This window comes from Vespula vulgaris, chromosome 10 (genome assembly GCF_905475345.1).
Source record: "Vespula vulgaris chromosome 10, iyVesVulg1.1, whole genome shotgun sequence".
NCBI lineage: Eukaryota > Metazoa > Arthropoda > Insecta > Hymenoptera > Vespidae > Vespula > Vespula vulgaris.
In genome coordinates this window covers 2,725,652-2,745,723 of record NC_066595.1, presented here as the reverse complement: position 1 = coordinate 2,745,723, position 20,072 = coordinate 2,725,652, and the positions used below count along the sequence as shown (strand labels likewise).

The window sequence follows — 20,072 nt, the reverse complement described above, 5'->3', positions numbered from 1 at the left end:
AATACAGTGGAATCATGGACAAAAAAAAAATATGCATATTACAAGACCTATGATATAAACAAAATATTGTAATGCTAAACCAAAAAATATTTGTATTCTGTAATATCTCTTAAGCAGAAATAATCGAAAAAAAAAAAGACAATAAATATATCTATTGGATTACTTATATCATAATAATAATCTGATCACTCATTATAAATAAGCATAAATTAATTTTATTTTGCAATGAAGGAAGTAATTTTTGGTATATTTATATCTAAAAATCAATAAAATGCCTTAATGAGAATTTGTTTTCATACGCTGTAATCTCTTTTGTTTATTCTATTAATTGTATCATTAAGATTAATTAAATTTTATACTAAATAATAAATCTAAAGCTGAATAATAAAATTGAAATAAAATCATAACATATAATAGGGTTGAATTTTTTTCAATATTATCTGCACCTTTTATAATGAGAAAAACAAACGAACAAATAGAGTTCCATTTAAAAAATTGAAGAAGACTTTAAAATTAGAAAAAACCACAAGTAATTATAGAAAAAAGAAAAATGAATATAAAATGCAAAAAGAACACTTATATAATGAAAATATAATTTAATAAAATATTTTATACAGATAAGTTGTATGATTGGAATAATTCTGTAAAAATATGGATTGATAATAAGTTTAAATATTATTATTTTTCAACATGATATCAAATTTATTCCAAAATTTGTATATGTTTAGAATCAATCAATCAATCAATCAAATCACAGGCATAAGTTTTACAGTATATATATTTATGTATTTTACAATATGATTATATTATTTTGAGAGTGAGAGTGTAAACTAATAATATATTTTAATAACATGATATATAGCACGCAAGTACAGTTTATTTCCTACTTGAGAAGAAAGTCAGTAATTTGATATATTATGAATATCTATTACTAACTCTATTTATATTATGTAAATACAGTGTGCGTAATTTTATAAATTTCATCTACGTACTACACATGACTAGTTCTGAAAATCTACAGAATTAATAATTCAGGCTAAATATACAACTATTTTCTTACAAACAAGGAAAGAGTTGTATCATTAACATCTTCTTGAACAATGCAAATGAATAATTCTATGAAATATTTAACACAGTTTTAATACTCATCAATTATAGTTTGATAGTATTTCTATTAAATAAATAATTTACATTAGAAACATTTAAATATTTGTTTTCTCTACAATATGTTAGAAATATCTGCTAGTCATGCAACAAGGTACAGACAAGATGAAAAATTAAAACATATCCCAATTTCTGTATAATTTTATATGATAATAGAAACAGCAATATTAATTGTATTATATTGCATATAAATTATTTGATTACTAAAATTAAATAATCATCATTTCTACTTAAAATGATAATCAAATATTACATTCAAACATGTTTTGAATCTTGTTAGTCATTATGCAAATAGCTAATTATATCAACTATAGCTGAATTACTACATATTTTCTAAATAAAGATATTCTTAATCTAATTACATATTAAATTATTCCACAAACAATGTGTAAATACTAACTTATCATACTTATTCATTTTTTTTAAATATTATATCGTTCTATTTATACTACAATTAAGCCGATAAATCTGGAATGTTGCAAAATATAGGACACAAAATTGCAATTTCGGATATATGAAGTACAGACTAGAAAATTCAATATACTTAAATGCTAGGAAAGTCAAAACGATAAAAATGTTTATTAGGATTTTTATGAAGCATAATTTTGTGAACCATTCAAAAATTGGCTTATGATTTATATACTTTATTATAACTGCAATATTTTAATAAACTTTGGAAAGCATTTATAACATTAGAACTGTAACTATATCTTTAATGTAAGAAAAAAAAATATATATAATTTCATGTTGTTTGAATTTTTATATTAATCTATTAGAAATATTATCAAATGAGAGATAAGATACAGTAAAAAGCGATAATAGCACTTGGTGGGGATACTTTTCGATTTTCGAGCTTTCAGTTTCATCATTATATTCATATGTATTAAAACTATCATTCTAAAACGCAAAACATTTACATACGAATACGTAATATTACCGTGCATTTAAATAGCTTAAAAAGACCAGCTGCTAAGAAATACATGGTTCTTTCAATATCTTATTATATTATTATTCTTTACTGATTATATATAATAAAAATGCAATATTTTTACGTGACTTGAGAACTATGCTTAATTTCAAGATTGCGCTATACAATGCATAGATATATCTCAATTAGAAAATACATTAGGAAGAATATAAGACATGAAAAAGAAAACTTGGACAAATAGAGAGAACATTTCCACCATGCACTATTAATAACATTTGCTACAAAAAGACAACATTATACCTCTACTTATATACATATTGATACATCTTTGATTGCTTTAAAAAAAAAATCACTTATAAAATTTGGAATATATTCAAAAGTGTCGTCGAGCGAAGCTGTTACCTGCGATTGAAAAAGTTTTCAATTTTTTCATTATGCTATAATATTTAATATATTAAACTATTGTTTGTAATCCGTTAAATTTAACTACATCACATGGTCTTATTCGATTCCAAAGGTATTGGTTTCCTCCACCGCTAATAATAATTTTTCATATAAAATTTCCGGTGTAGGATACGGCGGAAGATCCAAACGATTAAAGCAAGTATGAGCTCTGAAAAAAAAGCAATATATTTTAATTATTAAATTAAATTTATCGTTACATAAAGAGTAACTTTTTATATTAAAATAAATGGATTTATATCGATATAAAAATACCTGGGTAAACTGTTTGGTCTTCCCCATTTTTCAATACAAAATTTTCTTGGTCCAGTAGATCCACGCAAGGCTGCAAATCCTTCATATGGAATGCTTGAAGTACCAGTTACGAATTGTAATAATCGAAGTCGTTGTTCATTCGAGAATCGGCTTATACTACTCCAGAACCATTCTACCACAGGATGTGCATCATGATATCCGCTTCTATATTCCGTGTGCATTCTCCAATCGTTAAGATCAATCTCTGCTGCACCTGCTATTACTAATTCCAATTCACGTGCATCAAATACTGATACCAATCGAGGATCTACCACTTCGTAAAAGCCGCGAACAAGTGATTCTATCTGTTCTGCGACACCACGTTCTAATCGCCAACGTACAACTCTTTCAAGATATTCCTTTTTATTTTTTTCTGTAACAGCAATGTTTCGTCCACCTGGTTTTAACTCACGTTCTGCTACGCGACCCAAAAGTTCTTCCGTTACAGAGAAAGTTAATTCCAACGGTTCTATACTTATATCCCTTTCTTTAATCCACATTAAACTTTGATGGAACTCTTGGTCCAAACTTTCTAAATCGCTTAGGCTAGCTGGTATTCTCAAAAGTGCTTTGTAAAATGGCCTTGTAAAAAACGCATCCAATAAATATTGATGAACTAATGCCAAACCTAAAACTCTACCTGAAAATCTGAACCAATCGTGATAGTTATCAACAAATGCTGACATAGGAGATACTTGAACTGTATATGTATCGTTCGCAGAATATTCGAATAATCCATAATAAGGATTAAAAAGTTCACGTGATAGATGAAAGAAAAATTCACGGGATGGACCACCATAATCCAAGCCTTCTTCATGATCGAAAATAACTACTAATTTGCCTTTTTGCAAATCTTTCTTAGTAGCAGCCATTATACGTGTAAAAGCATCTTCCAATAAATGCTCTCTTCTAATATGTAATCTACATAAAAAAAGAAATTATTTAGTATAGATCATTTTTATCATTATTTTACTTTATCTTAATTTATTTTTTTAGTGATTTTTATCTTTAAAATATTCTTCTCTATTATCATTTTTATATCAATATTATTATAAACGGTTTACTTAAGTTTTCCTGGTCCTTGGCCATATCCTTTACTTTCTAATTTTCTATAAAAAGTCCTAAGTTTAGCTTCAAAATCTCTTCTATATGGAGCTGGAGCTCTGGCTGAAGCTCTTGTTAGACCTGGTGATGCATGTGGACTACCAATTGGAGATCTACCTACATTTCCAGGTACATATGACATAATTTCTTGCTCGAACAAACTGAAAATAATACTCGTAATAATATGGAATATAAAGAATAGTAAATGAAAATTCGAGATTGTTTTTCAATACCTTAACAACAATGCTAAAGGTACATCATGTCCCAGTCGTTGTAAGGCTGTAGTACCTTCTACTCTAATAGTATTAACTTTTTCACGTAATGCTATATTTTGTCCTAATGCTGAATGTCTTTCTTTTAGAATATCTATTATATTTGGTTGTCTTAAGAAGGCCACGACTTTGTCATTGTAAGCTACAGGTATATCTGGTGTTGTTGTAATAGCAGACTGTTGTGGTCTGGGTGGTGGTGTAGGTGCTTCATCCAGTAACGTTCGTGGATGTGCAGCTTCAGTCGGCAATCTCGGATCGATAAACGATGTAGCTTTCCTTGCATGACAAATGAAAAATCTCTGAAATTAAATTATTTCTTTATTTATACATTATAAATATAATTTAATATAATTTATATCATATCTGACAAATTTTTTTTTTCAAAGTCAGTCATTGCGTTCTTGCTGTAAAAATATATCATAAAATAATGTTTAATTATTCATTAAAAATTGATCAAAATAAAAAAGGAGATACGTATATACTTAACATACTTTGCCTGTTCTGTCCAGTTTGGATTCATACCCTCTTGGGAGCTCTTTTGTTGAATCAGCAAAGAAGTTAATCAAAGTAACTAAATCTCTGTTATGTTCATATCTTGGAAAAATTGCGGAATCTCTTCTAATTCTACTAATCATATGTTTTAAACTTGGATTATGGTTGTATAATTCCATGGCTTCAACATTAGTGTGAAGGACATTGAAAAAATCAGGTCTTGTTAAAAATAGCACCGGTGGTATTGTTGTAATATCAAAAGTCTCTGAATCAGTTCTTTCAATAGATCTATCATTCTGTCTTTCATTATTTTCACTATGATTTCCATTCGTACTGGCACTACAGAGTTCACGATCGATATTATCAGGCCGAGAAATAGTACGTCTAACGCTCTGATAGCGTCTATCTAATTGCTGTCTTCGAAGATCACAACCCGTATTTCGAGTAGCTAATGTAGGTCTTTGCCATGTTGTAGTGTGATTAATATGATCTATATAGAATACTCTACCATGACTATCTATTCGTGCTTCCCATGCTTAAATAAGAATATATGAGTTAAACAATTGTGTATGTAATTAGTATTGTAATTTTTATAAAAAAGATGATATATATTTTGATTAATATTATACTCTAATTTTCTTACAAGGCGGTAATGGTTCTTCTGAAGATAATGATATATTTGATGTTTGACACATAGGTAATGGCCGTAAAGGCTTTGGACGGTGTGTTGGTGTTGGAGGACACTCTGCTGAATTAGATAATCCTCCTGTTTCTGGCCTTGTCAATGATCTATGAGCTCTTGGTGAACTTAATAATGCTATACTTGTTGTTACTGCTGTCCTTGTCTATAAAGAATCATTTTATAAAATTAGATTATAAAATGTATTATAATCAATATAGTCAACATAATCTTCAAAATATAAAAAGCAGATAAGTGATTTTATTGTAATGAATTAAATTGTATAATATTATTTGCTAAAGAAAAATACTTAATAATCGTTAAAAATAATAATTGTATAAATATATGCATTAATAATTTATAATTATGAAGAGACAATATTAACAAAAAACAACAGTTGTGATAACAAAAAAATAAAACGTATAAAATATTTTAATTCCAAAAAAAAATATGTGTGATATACGAATAAAAAGTGTGTGTGATATAAAAAGTTTATATAAAATTAAGGATTACCTTTAAATTAGATGCTTCATCAACATCTACAATCTCAAATCCAAAACAGTCTGAAGGGTGCAAAGGCGCAGGGTATTTTGAAAGATGCCTTTTTGGTAATTCTGGTAGCAATGCATTCCTTTTGTGCAAGAATTTGTTCACTGTTCTTGGAGGGAGGGGTGGGGGATTTGGATACAGCGTTTCATATAAAGACTCAGGAGGTGAAAGTCCGGCAGTGCTACGCCATAGCTGATAATATTCTACCCCTTCTTTAGTTATTACATCATTAGTTTCTGTTAATTTCTAAAATAGAACACACATGCTTCTAGTTTATCTATGTAAACAGCAAATCAAACTTTTTTTATAAAAAAACATACATTAGAATTTTATATATTTCATAGGTAGAATAAAAATTTCAACATTAAATATCATAATTGCAAAAAAGGCAATAATAATTACAAACTTATAACATGCCATTTATATAAAATTTTTTATATGTAAAATTTAATGTTTAAGAATATCATATTTGTATTTTCAATACAAAGATTTGTATTCTTTTTCGAGCATACCATTGCAGATCTGTTATGAGTTGAAATTGCTTGTTGAGATTCTGTATCAGAATTACTTCCATCACTACTATTTGAAGAACGAGGATCCAACTCTATACTCTGAGCTTCCTCTAATAAAGTTTCTTGTCTGGAAATTGATGGTTCTAAAAGTGCTATAGCATTTTCTTCTAATTCTGTTTGCTGAATTGCTGCAGCTTCATCTACATTTCTCAGAATTGACATTTTAAATAATTTCTTTCCCTTTATAATATTATTATGAGACAAATCTGTTAATATATTTTCAACTGCCATATCATTTTTAGACGTATTTGCAGATAATGAATCAACTTTATTTAAATTATTTACATCACACTTCTCTTTTTCTAAGGAGCTTTTATGACTAAGATCTTCTAATTGTAAAGTATCCTTGGTAATCATAAAATTGCTGCAATGTGGCAAATTTGTAAAACTATCTTGTAATTCTGGTGTTCCATTCATTCTATGTAAACATAAAACATCAGTATCATTTATATCATCAACCAACTCTTTATTGTTAGTATCTGATATATTTAATGGCTTCATAGCAGTGATTAAGTTATAATGGGAATCAAGTGAATCTGTTTGAGTAGGTAATGGACTTGACAACCGTTTTGGCACAAATGAATTCTCTGTTGTAAAACCACTGGCACTATCTAATAAAGAATCATTATCACTATCATCGGGCAGTTTTAATAGCTTCATTAAATTCATAGTATTGCTGACATCTGCTGAGCCATTATCAAATGATGAATGTATATCAGATAACTCTTGAGAAAATGATACTGATTTATCTACATTCATATCATTACAATTATCTTTTGTTGCTTTGGAATGAGAACTAATGGATATACTTTCATTATTAGCTTCAGATTGTTGTGTTCTTGGATTCCAATTAACACATTTTTCTTGCATTAAGTTTCTATCTTGAAATGTAGATTCAAGATCAATTTGTAATTTTTCATATTCATTATCTGTACTCGCAAAAAAGATCTTTTTCCTAATTAAATTTTTGTGCGATAACAATGCAGGTATTTGATTTGAAGATTGTGCAAGTTCTTTGTACGAAGTATTTTCATTGACTGTAACATCTTTGGAAAGTTCATTTTTATCATCATATTTTTCTTTCGAAACTAATGCATATGATACATTTGTTTGTAAAGTTTCTTTCTTATTTGGAATTTGTGTTGTAAAAATAGCATTATTTGTTATTTTATCTTGCAATGATGCAATCTCCGCTTGTGAATCATTCTCCGGTAATATTTGATTATCAAATGATATAGAAGAGTTACCTGCAACTTCTATTATTTCAGTTCTATCATTTGATGTTAAAGTTTCCTTGTTGTCTACATTTGATAAAGTATTATTTGAATTTGTTTTCATTGATGTCGCCAAGTCTTCCACAGGCCTTTCTCTTTCCTCATCTTCTGCACTTAATGCATCGATACTTTTTATTTCAGATGGCATTCTTAGAACATAATTTTGACTAATTAAAATAATGTATTTTCATTTCATGGGCCCCTATAAAATAATACAAAAACATCATATAACGTATCATAAATATATTAATAGTTTTATGTTTTATTACTATTTACCTGAATTTCAATTCCTTTAATCCATTAATATAGTGAATAAAAAAATATTTACATCATATATGTTCAATTATCAATACTATTTTTATAAGAAAGAGTACGAATGAATTAAAAAAAGTATAGCTTTGCGAACTATAACACTACAATCCATCTACATAAATGAATAAACGTTTATTTTGAAGAATAAACGTAATTACCATCGATTACCAAAGGTGATGAACATAAATATTTAAAAGGTCACATGTAAATACTTTGATTTGAATGTATTGAATATACTTCGAAATTATTCTGAATAATTTGAATTCATATTATTGGTAGAAAATATTTACAAGTATAAAAGATAAATTGTTTACTTACACATGACACATCTTCCGTAAAAATTCGCGAAATGACATTTCAGTTATTCATTTTAGATAGATGCAATTACTTTCATCGACTCGTCTTATTAATTATACACGGATACGTTACACCGATGAACATTGTAGTTTGACAGAAAGATATAGCAGACTGAGCTTAGTATTTTTTATTTTCTCTCTCTTTCTTTCTCTCTCTTTCTCTCTTTCTTCCTTCTCTCTCTCTCTCTCTCTCTCTCTCTCTCTCTCTCTCTCTCTCTCTCTCACTCTCTCTCTCTCTTCCTCTCTTTCTCACTCTCTCTCATACACACAAACACATACGCAAAAATATAATGTGTAATGCAACTATAAATGTGTTCGTTAAACAGCCATATCATTAATGCTTCTCGCTTTATATGATTTTTTAATCCATGCGAAACAAATATAAAATTGAAGAAGTATTTAAGGGAATTGAAACGGAAACACAGCAAATATTATTTCAATCCTCCAATCGTATTTTTGTAAAATCAAAAAACAAACGTCATTCGTAGTTTCAAGAAACGCGCTTTATGTTTGAAATCATTGAAATAGGTTAAGACTTGAAATTAATTTAACAATAGATGGCGTGAGCTTCCTTCATAGAAATTTTATACACAAGCTGGAAGTCTTACGATTTTTTTAATACAGGTATAAAAATTTTACGTCTTCAGTATTTGGTTCAAAAAGTGATATATTAATGTAGTTTTGTTATTTTGAATTGTGTATAATGAGTTCTTCACAATCATCGTCATCGTTTTACGAACCACCAAGAAAACCTATAGATAAAAAAGTGTTTTATCATAATATAAAAATGGTTATTCTCCTAACTACAAAGAAAATAATTTTTGGCAGTCTCATTTTATTTGACATTAACGTAACGCTAGAATATTATATTTTTTGTTTTAGAATATGCAAGAAATACAAAGAGTTGCACATGAAGTTGACAAAAATATGAAAAAAGTGCGAGAAGATGTAGATATTACAGCTACTTTATTAAACGCAATTGAAATACACGCACAGCAAAATAAAAATTAATATTTTTCTTTAATATAGTTTTTGTATAATTTTTTATGAGATTTAAAAGAATATTTTCGTGATAATAAACTTTACTATTACAATTACTTTTATTACAAAGAAAATCGATGACTAACTAATTAAAAAAAAAAAATGTAATATATGACGGTAGATCAATTAAGTGTTTTAACAAGGGAAACATAAAAAAGCAAAATTCATTATCTCCTATTTGAACAAAATATATATTTAAATATTTTTTATTTTTATTATATATTATAGTTTTTTTATTACAAATTAATTGAATAATTTTCGTGATCGATGTATTGATCAGTTAAGAATGAAAATACAATCCGCGAGATGTCGTCTTTATTCCTCACGTTGTATATTACATTAAAAATTCATGTCAGTTTTTGACACACAAAAGTTATCTTTTACATTGTTTGTTTTTATTAGTTAAATCTTTGATATGATAAATGAATATTTATTTAGGTTCAGAATTCATTTAAAAGATAAAGATAAAGATGGAAAATATTGAAAATATTAATAGATTAGATGGAGAAGTCATGGATTATGTGGACAGCATGGTTGATAACAATAAAGTTTCCCATTTAGAAAAAAATTTAAGCAAACGACAATTAAAAAGGGCGAAGAGAACGGAAAAATGGTTGGAGCGAAAAAATGAAAAAAGGTGTTCATTCTGTATTAAAAATTGATAAAATTATAGAAAAAAAAAATGATAAAAATCATGTTAATTTTAATACAATTAATTGCGTTATAGAATATTTATTTTTGTACATAGTTAATTAAAGCTTTTTCCATTTCATTTCTTAGAAGATTAGAACGAGCTAAAGCTAGAGAAAAGCGAGCATTTGCTCGTGCAAATAATATAGATCTTGGCCCATCTAGAAAAGCTTTAAAAAGAAGTACTATGGCAGAGAGTAGTTGTAAGCTTACCGTTACAATTGATTTATCATTTGATGATTTAATGATAGACAAAGATATTGCAAAATTGATTAAGCAGATATTAAGGTGTTACACATTAAATAGAAGAGCAATTGCACCTTTACAATTTTCTTTAACAAGTTTTAATGGCAAATCTAAAAAGGAAATGGAGAAGCACAATGGATATGAGCACTGGGATGTATGTTATATTACTACTTGTTCTATTTCGTATATTTATTCCAAATACACTTAAATATTTGTAGATTACAGGTAAAATTTGAATTTGATTCATACACAAATATTTATCCAAAAGATAAAATTATATATCTCACAAGTGAATCAGAAAATGTAATAGATCGACTAGATCACAGTTGTATATATGTTATAGGTGGTTTGGTTGATCACAATTGTCATAAAGTAAGCTACAATATAAAATCTTTTAACATTAATTTTTGTATAGATTTTATTATTATTATTATTATTATTATTATTATTATTATTATTATTATTATTATTAGGGTCTTTGTCATAAGTTGGCAGTGGAAAATGGAATAAAACATGGTCGTTTACCATTAGATAAATTTCTTCTAATGAAAGCTAGAAAAGTTTTAACCATTGATCATGGTAAAAAAAAAAAAAAAATTAAAAAGTATTATAAACATATATATACAGTTATAATCATAGTAAATATACTGTTATAGATATATATTTTTCAGTATTTGAAATCCTTCTTAGAATAACAGAAGGTAAAACATGGCAAGAAGCATTTCTTCAAGTGTTGCCAGAACGTAAGAGAGCTCAACCTATTACATTTCCTCCAAAAAAATCTGAAGAATGTAAAACAATCGATGATATTAAAATAGAAAAAGATTGTGATAAAGATATGTGTAATATAGAAAATGTATTCAAACATGAATAAAGTTATAAAAGCTTGTAACACTCTATTTTGTATGTAATAATTATATATGTATTATATATGTGAGATATATATATATACACACACACAAAATTGTAATTCATTGATGAGCTACTCCATAGATAAGTTGCAAAACATTGAATCGTTTTATTTGTAGACACCACGGATTATTGACGAACTAATCTGTAAAATTATATGTTCATTAAGCTTCTCGTTTTGATTAATTTTTGAACAGAATAGTAAAAATTTATTGAAAAATAAAAAAAACATTAATTTTACGATGACGAAGACCTCAATTATTAATCGTTCATTCAGTTAATTATTAATTAAAATAACTAATTTAATTATAGCATATGATTAATATTTTTGTTAGAAAAACGATATACGATATAAAAAGCAGACTTTTTTTTAAATTAAGAAGGCACAATGCAATTTTATATACTTAAAATTTAAGTGGAAATTATACAGATTACGTTATTTAAAATTTTAGTTTTTAATTATGGATTTTTAGATAATCAGTGTAAAAGTTTGATTACATTACCTCTTACTAACAATTACCTATAATTTTATGGTATATTTGTTTGAAAGAAAGAATATATACATAATTTATGTCCAAATTCTACTATTGCTGTGTCATAATAATTGCGGTTATCAATAGATAATATTATGAATGACGCAATATACTTTACACATCTTCTGAAAACATAATTATCACGACCTGTTATTATATCACAGAAACAATTTTAAATAGGCTATAAACACTTCATATATAAAAATAGATTCTGTCAGATCATTTACCAATTTTATTCAATCCTTTGCAGTTGTGATTATCATTTCTGATTTACAATACGATTTTAATATTATACTTGATTTCTATACTAAGGAATAAAATGTATAGATTAAGGTAATTTTGTAATTTACCAAATGATTTACTTATAATAAGCTAAATAAAAATACATTGTCTAGATTAATTTTTGCAAAACAATTCATATAACAAGAAGAATTAAAATCATATAATTTTTTTAAAAAGAAACTGATCTCAATGAAACATATAAAGCCAAAAGTATTTCTCATAAAATAACTATGTATCAATGATTAGCAAATATAAAACTATATTACGAATTGTTTTTACCGTCTGTTTACCGCAAATAAAAAAATAATAACAAGAAATCATTACAAAGAAAAATTATTCTAATCTGAACTTAAAATTTGGAATTCAATTAAAAATTTCATTTTACTCAATTATGGATATGTAACCCATTATATTCAGTCTTAGATTTTATCTGAACAAATTGTCATTCATTTCGAATATTTCATTTGAATTCTAAAATTAGAAGATTAATTTCATCTAGCTTATGATAAACATCGTATTTACACAATACAATGATTAGACATATTTCGTTTATATATACGAGATTTCCTGCTATATAAAAAATATTAATAACAAAATCGTAATGGTAGGTGTATAACAAATCTCAGATTATAATTGAGCAGTTAACAAACGGTTCAATAATCGTAAAACTTACAAAATAATCAAGAAATATTTTGAATGCATAATTGAAAAATATTTTAAGATAATACATGTTATTTTATCAGTTGTTTGCAATTGATTAAATGTTAATATATACTACAAGTTTTGTTTTTTTTTATGATATATCATATTTTGTAACTTAATATATTCTCGAATATATTTTGAAAATTAATATACATTACGAATATATAAAGAAAATTAAAATACATTGTGAAAACTTGTTAACTGATTAATCACTTTTTTTTCTTCGATAAATATTCAGCACTATTATTTTTTATAGATACGAGAAAACAATATATGTAATTTACAAAATAATGATACGTGCTTCATGGAGCTCACCCGTGACAAATATATTAATTATACATAAATACATGAATTGGTTTGATTACTATTCTTACAGAGATGTTTTCTTTCTTGTATTGTTATTAATACATATCAGAGATTGTATATTGTAACGAATTTACGTAGTTCATAAATGTTGTTCGTCGGACAATTATAGTTATAGTCATTTTTTGTATGAAATAAAATGTGCTAGATTTATTTTCCAAATTACGAAACATATTGATTAATTTTAAATTAAAATAATGTAAGATATTATATATCTTCCGTCTGTTTTTATTCTTTATATCATACGATTTTATCTTTGAATATTTGTTTATAACATCTAAAAAATGTATCTGAGTATGTATCAATTCAACGTTTGATTGTTAAGTCTAGATCACAGAAGGGTCTCCATCTACACCTTATTGTACAGTTTCTAAATTTTATACTTTGTTGTATCTGTACATAGCATAAAAATAACGATTTTTAGTAATATTTTACTAGAATTTTCTATAATTTTTTCATATGTAATGATTTTTTTAAAATACATGCAAATCGTGAGCGTGTTAATAATAACAAAAATATGTTTCCGATTTCTATAAAAAAAAAAGCAAGCCAATATTTATATAAGATATAATTATATTCTTCCATTTCTTTCGTATGTATGTCACAGTTTTAAAAGTATATCCACATTCTAAATATCTTCATGCATTATTTATATTTGCAACTTCCTGTCTATCAATTATTTCAAATTCATTATCACTCTCATCATTTGGATTGAATATATTTTTCAACATTTCTTGTCTAAAATCTATTTCTTCTTCCGAGGATGAACCTTTCTCAAAATGTCTGCTTTGAAACTTAATGCCACCTATATCTGCCTCTTCGGCACTAAGTTCCAACTCTGAAAGTTCAACTTCATCAATACTTTCATCTTCATGAGATGGCATTCTTAAATCTACAAGTTTGTCGTCATTAAAAAAATCTGTAAAGAAAAGAAAAGATATAGGTTTCTATTTTTTACTTTTATTTGCTAATGTATATGAGTATAAAGTCATACTACCATTTTGAATATCTGATTGTAAGCTTGATGGTGTTGGAGAATGGTCACCTGATTCTCCTGCCCTTTTTAATAACTGAAGATTATCTTCAGTCACTACTGGTAAAAATTCTTCAACTTCACTATCCCATTCTATAAAAATTTGATAATTGATAAATTATTTTTATAAAAAGAACTATTGTACTATTGTGAAGTATATATTATATTGTTATAGCATTTACCTTTATGTGATATTACTTTTCCAGGTAACTTTAGTAGTAATGCAGGTACTAGTAGAATGCTCATACATATCATATAAGCAAGTAATACTCCATTTATAGTACGCCCAATTATCCATAGGCCCAAGGATATAGTACAAACAGCAGTACAAAACTATAATTTTATTACAATTTACAAGCATAAGCTTTTTTCGCATTTATATATCTAATAAATCATCTCATAATCAATATAAGTATATACAATTTCGTATTTGTATGCAATAAGTATAAATATTATGTAGGTCAAAGAGCATAGATTATAGTAATACATATCAACAGAGATAACATACCGTCCCTGGCTGATCTTTTCGTAGTTGTTTTATGTTCTGCAAAACGGATTTTATTTTTCGTCCTATCTTTTCAATCTGTTCAGCCTTGGTGTGTGATCTATAAACATATTGCGAAGCTTGTTTATGTTGATTCTGAAAATGGACAATATATTATGCATGTGTGATTCATTTAATTGACTATTTATAATATTTAAATATGCAAGAGCATAAAAAATTATAATATCAATTAAATTGTAAATCTTTTACTATTTAATAGATTAATCATTTGATTTTGAAATATTTCATTTTACGCCCATGTAAGTTATTATATATTATGTAAATAGGAAAGCTTGAAGATTTTTGTAAAAAATCTTATCAGAGAACAATATCAAAAAAAATTTTATTCGTTACGACTATACTTAATTTTTCCGTTCCAATATTAATTTACATATAGAATAATTCTGTAGATTTTTAACCCATGTATGCAATTGCATATTTATAATCAAACTTGTATAATTCAACTTTCTATTATCTTGTAATTTAAAGATTTTTTCAATTTAAATGTTTCTTAATATCTGTGTTAATAAGAATCCCAAAATACAATCAGTTGATTGTACATATTAATAAAGTTCATATAGTATATATGATCATAATTTTAGCATCCATAATTCATTACAACAATATAAAAATAAAAAAGAATTAATGAGTTCCCACATGCGCAACCCATATATATTTTTAAAGCTGAATGACATACACTAATTTTTTCTTGTTTTCTTCGTGTGCCTGTGCTTCCAGGTTCCTATAACAGAGAACCACGACAAGCGCAGCACTGCTGGCTACTGCAAAGCCTCGGATCTCTAGAATAACTATCCCCCTGAAAAATTAGTAGTAAACACTTGCCTCATTTAACTTCATTGTAACGTCAAGTGGATTAGTTATAAATATATCTGGTCTAATAGAAGAGTTAACATTTAAAAAATGATGGGAAACAGAGAGGTCTCGATTATTGATATATTTCAGGAAATAATTAAATATGATTACACACCCAAATTGATAGCATTAGAATGTTTTACCTTAGGCGCAATATTCACGTCCAAACGTATATCACATGCATTTTAAAAATTCAAATGCAGCCTATTGAAGAAAAACAAAAAAAAAAGAAAAAGAATAATAAAAAAAATAAAGAAATAAAGAAATAAAGAAAAAAAAAGAAAAAACAAGTAAAGTCGAAAAATAAAGGAATAATAAAAAATGAATGAAGAAACAAGATACAATGGAGTTTGCGACGAAGCGTATATTTTGGAGCATACATATGCGAGGCTATACCTCTTGTTCTCATTGTCAGGTGCATAGAGGTAATAGTCAAACATTGCATCTCGAGAAATGCGCGTGTACATACGTATGTACGTCAGCAAGCAATGTACAAGCAGCGATCGCAATTCAAAACGATCGATGTGCATGCACGCGTGCGTGCGTGCGTGCGTATGTGCGCGCGCCCGTACGCGCATGGCATGTGTATGTGGCGCGAGCGCGCGCACGCGTGTGTGTGTATGTGAAAGAAGGGACACACAGGGAGACGCGCGCGCGCGCATATGAACACATTAATGAATATACAATATTATAAAATATAGCACGGGAGTAGTAGTATCAGCCACTCACCAGAAGAGTATATTGAACACAAACACAACTGTTATACTATTAACAGAGTTTTCCCATAGAAGGATATTTTCCAAAACTCCGCAGAATTTCCTCAAAGCCTCGATGTCGCAAACATTATTGCGACACTCGTCGTCATAATCTTCGTCGACGACGGACGAATTCCTCGTCGTATCGGCCTCGAGGCTCATCTTTGTTACATCGCAGGAAGGCGACAATGACGATGCTGCTGGTGCTGCTTCGGTTGCTACTAGCGATGATGATGGTGGTAGTGGTGGTGGTGGCGAAGGCGGACTCCTCAACCAACGAAAATAACACGCGATTTTCGATAGCCGTTCCATGACAATTCCAGGACAATGTTGAATCACTCTTCTCGACCTAATTCCTCTTTTCTTTCGGCATGGTATACCCTCCAACGGTCGTAGAAAGATATTTTTAGCGCGTGACAACGGGAAGGAGAGACTTTTCGAAATGAACGAACAAACACCGAGGTCCCTTCTGTTTCGTTTCCGAAGTGCGAATGCTGGACGCTTAAGAGGGATGCTAGAGAGGGGGAGAAAATACTAGTAGAGGGGATGCTTTACGATATACGTATATTAACACACCTACTTCTACTATATAGTTGTGTGTATGTATATGTATATATATATACATATACGTATATATATATGTATGTATGCATGTATGTATGCATGTACTTGCGCATGCACGCAGTGCACGAGTTTGCAAAATCATATGAGCTCAATTGGTGGCAGTTTTGCTCTACCTATTTTTCGATCAGAGAGATAGGACTATTAGAGAATACTCTTCCTTGTTTACCCATTAAAACAATTCAATATTTAGATTTTCTCTAAAATCGTTTATTATTTCTTCTCAAAGCTACTACGTCATTTATGCATGCGCTCGTGCGTACATCTTTCACAAGCCATTTATCCATACATATATACTTACCTACACACACATTACATTTGCACAATCATACTCTTAGCTTACTTTACATATATTCAGCACATAATGATTGTAATATGAGATCACAAATCGTCGTGGCAGTCATGTTACTCCACGTTCGTTTCCATTAGTTTGCTTTTTCTTAACGTTTTCAAATCAGTATCGTTGTTTATCGCATTAAATTTTATACGAAAAGTGAAAAGGAAAAATTTCATGTAGAAAATGTCTATAACGTTAACGTTTATTTATTCTGTCAATACCTAATTCTACAAAGCCACAAAGCAACATCGTTGCGCTTTCGAAAATCTTGAAAAAAAGATATTTACTTGTTCGAAATGCGTTATATTTCTTCCTTTCTTTATTTAATCCGATTGCTACTTCTTTGTTCTCAGGCCATAGCTTATACACACATATATATGTGCAAGCTTCTACGTTGAACAAACAAAATGTTTTAAAATACGTTTCCAAATAAATTGTATGAAACTTTAAGGCTGTTTATCACTTTTCGCTCGAGGCGTGTGTGACTTCAGCGACAGGTATGGACAAAATATGAACTACGAGCGTAAGCGGGGAACTCTGTTCCCGCCATGCATCTATCGTATCGATATATAAGTTGTTTGGTTATACCCCTTCATTCGTATATAACAATCGGCTTCGTGTAAGTTAAAGTAAGTAGTGCTAGTATATTGTGACTCACACTTTCAGTCTCTCATATGTATATCTTTTTTGATAGTAGCGTGCGTCTTGCAGTGATTCGTGCTAGATACGATGTCGATATGCATTTGTTTCATGACAGATGTATAAAGAATAATAAATATAATTGACGTATATAATAATTAATATATAAATTTGCGAAAAAAATAAGAATTGCCAAAAAAAAAAAAATATTTTGTCGAATGTTTTATAAAAAATAATTAGTGCATATTTAATACATTATATATTTATATACTTTTTATAGTGCTATCTTATATGTTATTATTATAGTAATAGTCGTAATAATAATAATAATATAAAATGGATTACTCCTACAGAGGAAACCATAAAAAAATAACGCTGGAACAAAAACCTCGTTGATAATATGGAAACGAACTCGTGTCTTGATTTTTATAAAAATAGTATATAATATGTGTATGTTCACTAATTATTATTTTTGAAAAAATAATCGATATACGTTTATAATTTTTTATATATTTGATATCAATATTGTATAACTGCTGTGTTCTATTCAGAACAGATAACCGTAAAACTCACGTCAATCATCAGTGAATGCAATAAATATGAGATTGAATAGTACACTTATTTTTATTGTCTTACTAAATTGTCAAATAAGGAAAAAAGAAGAATAAATTAATTGATTATTTTCGTTTACATTACGATACAGCACAAAAAAAAACAACGAAATTATTCACTCTTGAACCAACGATTCCTGAATTATGGATTTAGATACTTGTCGACTTGTAAAATCTTTTTATTTTTAGTCCATAAAAGATAAAAAGAACTACAAATTTTTCAAAAATTAAACAATATTTTAGAAACTTATGTCTATTGACATGAACGAGTAGACATGTATTTTCTTATATTTGTCATAGAATCTGTTCAATACTCGTTAAAATGGCCGAGTAAAAGTTATCTTAACTTTTTCATTTGAGCATCGTGAAACGTATTTTTATGCGTTGAAATTCAGAAAATCTAAGCATCATCAGTTTACGTATCAAACAAGTAGGTAATCGTCTACTTCACGGAACAAACATACACCATTCAAGTGTATGTATGAAAATCAGTAGTAGGGGTATAAACTTCTTCTCTTTTACCGTAGTTTTCGAGGGGCGCCACTGTGCAAAAGTTTTTCTTTGTAAAAAATATCGAAAATGGCATTTACGCCAACAATTACAATAGGCGTAATTTTCGATCAATTTTGATGAACAAGGTCTTATTTTAAAAACGAAGATTTAATCTAGGACCTCGCTTTTTCGAATTTTTAAGAAAGCTTTATATATTCAAATAAATTATTCTCGAAAAAACATCATTTTTTAATGCGATATTTTTCAAAGAAGATAAAGTTTTTTCTACAATTCGAAAAAGCGAAGTCCTAAATTAAACCTTCGTCTTTAAAATCTCCTTTATTCGTTCAAATCGGTCAAGAATTAGGCCTGTTCTCATCATTGGCATAAATCATTATAAAACCAGGGGTGATGAACAGTCTTAAAGTATTGTTTCCTCTTTCTTTTTTTGTGTTGATATTTTGTCGTTATCAGGTTTGCTATCGATGTTATCATAGAATCATCATTGTTATATCAGGTGTCATTTCGTAGAATTTTAAATAAAAATACATAAGCATAGAGATATCAACGAAAAGAATCAGCCAATGAGAAGTTAGCAGAGAAGAAGCCATGATATGACGTTGTCTAAGGTCAGACATTTTCTTGTTAGTGACGGATCACTTTTGATCGTTTTCGATTGCATTGCATTGCATTGTATGTTAGCATGATGCGCAGCATATTAGTCTGTTATTTTCATTTTTTTTTTTTTTTTTTTTACCAGGTCTCGATCAAATTAATTAATTTTGTGAGAGAAATCAATTTGTGATGCAATAATTACGATATACGTATATTTGAAAAAGTTTATGTATAAAATATATATGTATATAACATTTTGATTTTATTATATATAAGGACTATACAATTTAAAAGCTAATAATTTCTTTTTTCTAAGATTTTTTCTTTA

The 20,072-nt window shown here is 28.0% G+C and overlaps 3 protein-coding genes across 9 annotated transcripts; 1 reads left to right on the top strand and 2 right to left on the bottom strand.

The window, feature by feature from the left end:
• Positions 1-760: 760 nt before the first annotated feature.
• Positions 761-8,676, bottom strand: LOC127067176 (E3 ubiquitin-protein ligase HECW2). Of its 2 annotated transcripts, none has more exons than XM_051001796.1 (9): positions 8,421-8,676; positions 6,457-7,992; positions 5,909-6,190; positions 5,360-5,561; positions 4,716-5,251; positions 4,186-4,523; positions 3,913-4,113; positions 2,810-3,769; positions 761-2,705 (listed from the first exon to the last, which is right to left on the bottom strand). In XM_051001796.1, the coding sequence occupies exons 2-9, from the start codon at positions 7,936-7,938 to the stop codon at positions 2,594-2,596; spliced, it is 4,113 nt and encodes a 1,370-aa protein (XP_050857753.1). In that variant the 5' UTR covers positions 7,939-7,992; positions 8,421-8,676; the 3' UTR covers positions 761-2,593. The 2 variants fall into 2 exon arrangements, with proteins under 2 accessions (XP_050857753.1, XP_050857754.1); XM_051001797.1 differs by lacking the exon at positions 8,421-8,676 and adding an exon at positions 8,067-8,398.
• Positions 8,677-9,090: 414 nt separating this feature from the next.
• LOC127067352 (tRNA methyltransferase 10 homolog A) lies at positions 9,091-11,334 on the top strand. Of its 6 annotated transcripts, none has more exons than XM_051002171.1 (7): positions 9,091-9,248; positions 9,341-9,394; positions 9,996-10,136; positions 10,280-10,589; positions 10,661-10,807; positions 10,909-11,014; positions 11,092-11,334. In XM_051002171.1, exons 3-7 carry the CDS (start codon positions 10,012-10,014, stop codon positions 11,307-11,309), a joined length of 906 nt encoding a protein of 301 aa, XP_050858128.1. In that variant the 5' UTR covers positions 9,091-9,248; positions 9,341-9,394; positions 9,996-10,011; the 3' UTR covers positions 11,310-11,334. The 6 variants fall into 6 exon arrangements, with proteins under 6 accessions (XP_050858128.1, XP_050858124.1, XP_050858129.1 ...); XM_051002167.1 differs by having other exon boundaries at positions 9,938-10,136; XM_051002172.1 differs by lacking the exon at positions 9,341-9,394.
• A 2,443-nt stretch (positions 11,335-13,777) lies between these two features.
• On the bottom strand, positions 13,778-16,935 carry LOC127067350 (reticulophagy regulator 1-like). The gene is made up of 6 exons (XM_051002163.1): positions 16,404-16,935; positions 15,499-15,618; positions 14,766-14,862; positions 14,440-14,590; positions 14,222-14,350; positions 13,778-14,143 (listed from the first exon to the last, which is right to left on the bottom strand). The coding sequence occupies exons 1-6, from the start codon at positions 16,739-16,741 to the stop codon at positions 13,863-13,865; spliced, it is 1,116 nt and encodes a 371-aa protein (XP_050858120.1). The 5' UTR covers positions 16,742-16,935; the 3' UTR covers positions 13,778-13,862.
• Positions 16,936-20,072: the final 3,137 nt, after the last annotated feature.